Source organism: Octodon degus, unplaced genomic scaffold (genome assembly GCF_000260255.1).
Source record: "Octodon degus isolate 3935 unplaced genomic scaffold, OctDeg1.0 scaffold00234, whole genome shotgun sequence".
Classification (NCBI taxonomy): Eukaryota; Metazoa; Chordata; class Mammalia; order Rodentia; family Octodontidae; genus Octodon; species Octodon degus.
The window spans coordinates 345,553-352,336 of record NW_004524810.1 but is presented as its reverse complement, the minus strand read 5'-3'; the positions used below and the strand labels follow the sequence as shown (position 1 = coordinate 352,336).

Below are 6,784 nucleotides of genomic sequence, written 5' to 3'. Positions count from 1 at the left end.
TCATTTCTTTTTGTTGTTGTTTCTGGAACTGGGGATTGAACTCAGGCCCTTGTGGTTGCCAGGGAAGTGCTTATTCCACTGAGCCATCTCCCCGGCCCCCTTTTCTGGTTTCATGCTTTCTTCTCTATCATATTTAGAAATCCCATAAGGGGCCTCCAGATTTTTTCAAATTTCTAAATGAGTTGTGAATTCTCTGAGCTTGGATTCATTTGTTTTTTTAGTAGGCGAGCTCTATTTTTCAGTACTTAACTTCTGCCATCCTTGAAGGACACCTTTATAGTTTTTATAATGTGTTGGTCAGCTAATAAACTCTGCATTTAGATGATCCTGCTTGTGCTTTTGAGTCTTCCTATAGGATATAATCTAGGAAGTGCTCCTGTGGTTATTACCTTGTACTTTTCAGCAGCCATTACACACGGCAAGAAACATTTCTATGTGTAAGCTCAAAGAGCTTCGTTGATACATAATTTACATGGGGTAGAAGTTGCACATTTACAGTATAAAAGTCAGTAATTTTTTCTATAGTCTCAGGTCTGTAACCAGCACTATAGTCCAATTTTTAACATTATTTATATCCTCAAAAATAAACCCTCTACCCTTTAGCTGTTATTTCCCAACCCTGTTTTTTCTATCATTTGTAGCTTTGTACCCTCGCTTCAGTCCTTAGCAGTCCTCAATCTGGTTTCTTCTTCTGTGGAGTTTTTTTTTTTGCTTGCTAGGGATCATTTGGTTAAAAAAATTAGGACACTTTAGAAAAGTTACGGTTTGAAAAAAATGAGCAGATGTACAGTGTTCTCATATAATGTGTCTGTCCTGCCACATTCTTCTATTGCTAGTATTTTTGCTTTCCATGGTACATTTGTTAGAATTCATGAGTTGATCATTGCTATATGATTGACAAATGTCTGTTTACATCAGGCTTAATGTGGTACATTATTTTTTCAAAAATTGTTTAATATCCAGTATCTACTGCTATGTGGGCAGCTCTGTTGTCCTAACTACCTGAGGTGTATCTCTTCCATCCTTCCTCCTCTTTTACTGCCTGAAACCCTGGCTATCACCAAGCTTTTTCCTATTTCTATAACTTTGCCTTAACAAGAATATCAGGTGGTTAGAATTGCATAGTTTGGCCTGGCCGGATAGCTCAGCGGACTAAAGTGCCTGAATTGCAGAGCGGCGGCCTTCCATCCCGGCTTCCGTCCTGGCTTCCATCCCTCCCGGCATGCCTTGCTGGCCCCGCCCCCAGTGCACGCTGAACCAGCCCTTGAGATTGGGCGTGGTGGCAGCACCTGCATTCCCAGCACTTGGGAGGCTGAAAACAGGAGAATCACTATGAGTTTGATCTATGTAGTGAGACCTGATAGACCGTGTACCAAATACATTAAAAAAAATTTTTTTTTTTGGCATAGTGTATAGCCCCTTTGGACATTCTCTTTCACCTAGCAATATGCATTTAAAGTTCCCAAATGTCTTTTCATTACTTGATTGCTCATTTTTATTGCTGGATAGCATTTCATTGTCTAGCTGTGTCATAGTTTGTCTAAACCATTTCTGAATTATCCAATTCTAGTTCGATTGTCTTTTGATCTAGTTGTTATTATCCTTTATATATTCTATGTCTAAATCTCGAGAAGATTTTTCAGTACAGTTGCAGGATATAGAATCAGTACAGAAAACAATGCACAGAGTATACCAAATGCTTGAATAAAATATGAAAATGAAATTAAGAACACTTTCATAGTAGTATCAAAAGAATAAAATACTTAGGACTAAATTTAAGCAAAGAGATTCTTCAAAACTTCTGTTTTGAAAATTATAAGGTGAAAAATAAATAACAAGGCGAATCAAGAAAAATGAAAGAAAATCCAAGTAAATGGGAATTCTTGTCATGATCATGGATCAAAGACAATATTAGGGGCTGGGGAGGTGGCTCAATAGAATAGCACTTCCCTGGCAAGCGTAAGGGCCTGAGTTCAATCCCTGGTTCTGCCAAAAAAAAAAAAAAGAGACAACATTAGCAGGCAGTACTCCTCAAGTTGATTTGTAGGTTCAGTGTGATCCCCTTTTGAATTCTAACTTTGTAGAAGTTAACTGGCTGATTTTTCATTCATTTGGAGTTAACAGTGATTCAGACTAAGCAAAGCAATATCAAAAAAGACAGATGCATTAGCTGTTTGTTGCTGCTACGTAATACTGGAGAAAATCACATCTGAAAGGAAGAAAGGCTGACTTGGGGCCATGGTATCAGAGGCTGTGGTCAGCTGGCTCCATCGCTGTTGCTCTTATAGAGTGGCAGAACTTCAGGGCGGAATGTGTGAAAGTGCAAAGCTGGGAGGAGAGAGGGGAGGAGCCAGAGAGAAAGTGGTCAGGGACAGATCCAGTCACATAAGTCATGTCACTATGATTGACTTCTTTTTCAGTTTCTGTCACCTCCCAAGATCTAATCCCTAGTTCAAAACCCATCAGCCATCAAGCCTTCAACTCATGGAGCCTGGGGGTAGGGAGAATATGATAAAGGATTCCAGCCATAATGGTAGACGAACTTAGAATTTCTGGCTTGAAAAGTTACTACAGATTAACAGTAATCAGGACAGTGTTGTACTACCATAGGAATATACATGAAGACTAGTGGGATGGAATCAGGAGTTCAGACATCTATAGTCCAACAGATATTTGCTCCCAAAGGATACTGTAGGTTTCTTGGTTTGACTTTCTTTGTTTCTTTCCTTCTTTTGTATCAAGGGTCGAACTCAGAACCTTGATCTTGCCAGGCAGGCACTTAGGCCACTGAGTTACGTCCCTGGCCCCAACTGATATTTAATAAAGGTGGCAAGACCACTCAATGGGGAGAGAATAATCTCTAAAGAAAATGTGACAACTATAGACACACATGCAAAAAATGAAGTTGGGTTTTAATCTGGTGTACATAAATCACTTCAGGGCCAGGGAGATAGCTCAGTAGAATAAGTGCTTGCCTGGCAAGTGCAAGGTCCTGAATTCAATCCCCAGTACAAAAAAAAAAAGAAAAAAAAAAGAAAAAATCACTTCAAAATCAGTCAAAGACCTAAATGTAAGAGCTAAAATTATATAACCACTGGAATAAAATATGGAAGTAAATCTTCATAACCTTAGATTTAGCCAAAATTCCTTAGGTGTAACACCAAAAATGACCAATAAGGTAAATCAATAAACTGTATGTTATCAAGATGAAAAGTGTGTGTGTGTGTGTGTGTGTGTGTGTGTGGCCACCTCAGCTCACCCCCGGGGATGGGGCTGGCATGCCATGGGGTGCTGGTGCATCTAACCACGGTCCCTGCGCACTTTGCCTAAGCTTGCCTAAGCAGGTACTTTAGGCTGCCGAGCTATCTTGCTGGCCCAAGTTTTGTTTTTCTGAGGACACTTAAAAGGTAAAAATTTTACAAATCATACTGTTATAGTTTGATTCTGAAATGCCCCCTCTAACCAGTACGTTAAAGCCCCATCGTCAGCCTGCTGTTGGGAGGTACAACCTTGAGCAGTGGGGTCTAGTGGATAGAAATTTGTCATTGCAATCTGCTCTTGAGGGCATTCTGGGACCCCCATCCCCACCCCAGCTCCCTCCTGTTCTCTTCCTGGCCCCTGTGAGGTGAACCAGCTTTCTCTGTTGTTGCTGGTGTTGTGGTCCTGCCTTGTCACAGGCTCAGCAGCGAGAGGGCCAAGTGAGCAGGAGCCACAAGCGCCAAAACTGTGAGCCCAAATCAGCCTCCCATCCTTGAAGCTGATTATTCAGGGTTCTTGCCGTAGCCACAGAAAGTGAACAAATGTACTTGACATTTTTGACAATAAACTTGACAAAGACAGTCGTCTTTATCATTTACTGAGACAGCAGTAGCATCTCAAAATGAGATCTTTTGGCCCTCTAAATCTTTCTCATTAGTTCTTAGAATTAATATTGTCCATGACTAAGATAATGAAGCCAGGCATAGGGTCATACTAGTTACAATGTTTTGGGTTTTTTTGGTTTTTTTTTTTGAGACAGGGTCTCACTATGTAGTTTGGACTGGCCTTGTGCTTGCTTTTGTAGCCTCCAGGCTGGTCTTGAACTCGCAGAGATCCTCCTGGCTCAGCCTCCTGAGTGCTGGGAGTACAAGTGTGCACCACCATGACTGACACTCGGGCCATATGGTGGGCACATGCATCCAAGGCCAAGCTGTCATGCCCGGGCATTGGGCTGAGACCGCAGGGCATATGGGGCTGAGGATTGAACTATCTTTCTGGCCCCTGCAATGTATTATTAAATACCTAAATTTTTAGATATTTCTACCATGATAAAATGGGGGGAAAAAAAACAACCAAAACAAGAAAACAAGTGTAAATTTACCTAATATACTTTTAGGAACCTGACAGGAAATATGAAGGAAAAATAGACTGGTACTTCTACAGGGTTTCCTTTGGTCATTTGATACCAAAGTACAACCTCATGTGTAATTTCCTGTCTGAACTTTCTTGATTGGTATTGTCTATATTCCTGGCAATGTCGTTTTTCAGGCTGAATGAACTGATCTAGAGTACAGAGTTGCCTTTTTTAGTCATTTAAAATCTGATCATTATACTCTATTTAAAACCTGGGGCCTTACTGTCTAGTGAGGATATCTGGGTCCTTTATTTGGATTCCAGGCTGCTGGGCTGGGGGTATAGCTCCGCAGCATGGCACCTGCCTGGCAAGTGTAAAGTCCAGAGTTTGATTATAAGTAAAAAAAAAAAAAGCCATGAGCCATGTTCTGCAGGTTGATTATAAGGTTTAAACCATGCAAATAGTAAGTCATAGTAAGTACTCTAAATAGAGAGGATAGTACTCTTTGGGATTAAACATTGACTTTTGTGGCAAAGATCATTGGATGTCAGGTTGGCTGCTGGCTGTAAAAAATTACTAAAGAAATTTCACTTTCACAGTTTTAGGCACACAGTACATGAGAATGATTAAGGCACAGATTCTGATTTCTAAGTGTCTATCTTTAAAGTACTGAATACGGCACATCATTTTCCTTACTAAAGGGTTAGGATCCATGGCTCTTTTCTTAAAAATACTTAAGTGATAACAAAAAGTGGCTTCCAGAACATCATAAAATTAACAGATTTAAATTTATCTTTTCACTTCATAAGTAGATTTTGAGTATTTTTCTTTTTGTGCATTGTAGAAAATAGGTTTTCTTAATTAGAAATTCTCTGAAGGAAACAGAATTGAGCACAAGATTTGCCTATTTTTTTGAATTACTATGTTAGTGTAATTTGGTTCTATGTTTCTTTTTTTTTGTTTGCTTGTTTCTATGCCAACTTTTATCTCTAGAAGTAGATAGTAGGGCTTTATGTGATCAACTTTTCCCCTACTTTGCTTGGGGAGTGGGGTGGGGTGGGAGGGCGGGGTTTGTTTGTTTAAAAATGGAAAAAATAGCCAGATGTGCTGGTGCTATGATCCCAGCAGTCAGGAGGCAGATGCAGGATTTCTGAAAGTTCGGTGTTGGCCTAGACTGTATAGCGAGTCCAAGGAGTACATTTTTAGATGTTGTCTCAAAACCTCTCTATCTCTATCTTTGTCTCTGTCTGTCTCTATCTCTGTCTTTGTCTCTATCATCTCCATCTCTGTCTATCTCTCTGCCTATATCTATCCATATTTATATGTATATCTGTCTGCATCTGTATATATCAAATAAATAAAATACAACTTATAAAACTTTTGTTTTTTTCATTAACTATTGAAAATCAATAATTACGTACCATATTAAAAATTGTAGACAAATATTGAAATGTGAAAGATATGTAATGTAGACAGAGTGATGTTAGAGAAATATTTTTGAAATAAATACATAGCATGGGATTAATAATAGATTGCACATTGTAAATAAATTATTTACAAACTTAAGTGAATGTAACAATAAAAATTGTCCAAAATAAAAATGAGGAAAGAATTTACAGATCAGTCATAACAGTTCACTCTGTGTCAAAATCAATGGAAAGAGATAGGCAATAAATATGTAAGGATTTAAAATTTCTGAATTTAGTTGAAATTGTAACACCAATTTCCAAGAAAAATTAACCTTTTGCACAAGAAATTTGAATAAAATCATACCAAGATACACAAAAATGAAATTGTCTAAAACTTATAAAAATTATTAAAGCATATACATAAAAGATATTAGCTTTGGAAGAACAAAATGAAATAGCATTTTATTCCACATTAGAAAGAAAAAAAGACCAAATGTATAAAAATCTAGACTAATTAAATTTGAAAGAAAAAAGAAGATCTGACCTCTATGAATTTTATACTTAGCAAACATACCTATGAAAACTAAAAGTAAAATATTTTCCAGTTAAACAAACTCAGAATATTCTAATACCTCCAGATGTAGCATATAGGAAATAACAAAGAGCATAATTCAGTAGGCAAGAGAAGTTGCTGTATGGTCCTGGATAAAGAATTTTTTCTGATATATTTCCTTTATATTACTTCTTCCTTGTCTTTTACACACACATGAAAAAAATGTGTATATCCCGAAATAAGATTGATACTATTTCGTAGAAATCTTTAATGACCTCTAATATATTGTACATAGCCCTGTATAACTAACATTTTGAGGGCGCTTTATTCTTTATCCAGAACTTTTCATAATGGTGAAAGTTACCGTGAAGTACTGCCTTACTGAAGAAGTTCTCTCTCTAAACTTCGTAGGTCTCGTTACACTGAAGCACTCCACAACTCCGTTTCTCAAGGTGGAGCCTTTTCCTCCAGGACACTATGAAGTTTTGG

General features: G+C 38.0%; 1 protein-coding gene across 1 annotated transcript in view; it reads left to right on the top strand.

The window, feature by feature from the left end:
• The first annotated feature begins 4,141 nt into the window (after window positions 1-4,141).
• The window catches only part of LOC101592514 (asparagine synthetase [glutamine-hydrolyzing]-like), an 11,438-nt gene continuing 8,795 nt past the window's right edge, over window positions 4,142-6,784 (top strand). Inside the window, exon 1 of the mRNA XM_023705974.1 lies at window positions 4,142-4,164. Coding sequence (XP_023561742.1) covers window positions 4,142-4,164 — 23 coding nt within the window. The remainder of the gene's footprint in view (window positions 4,165-6,784) is intronic.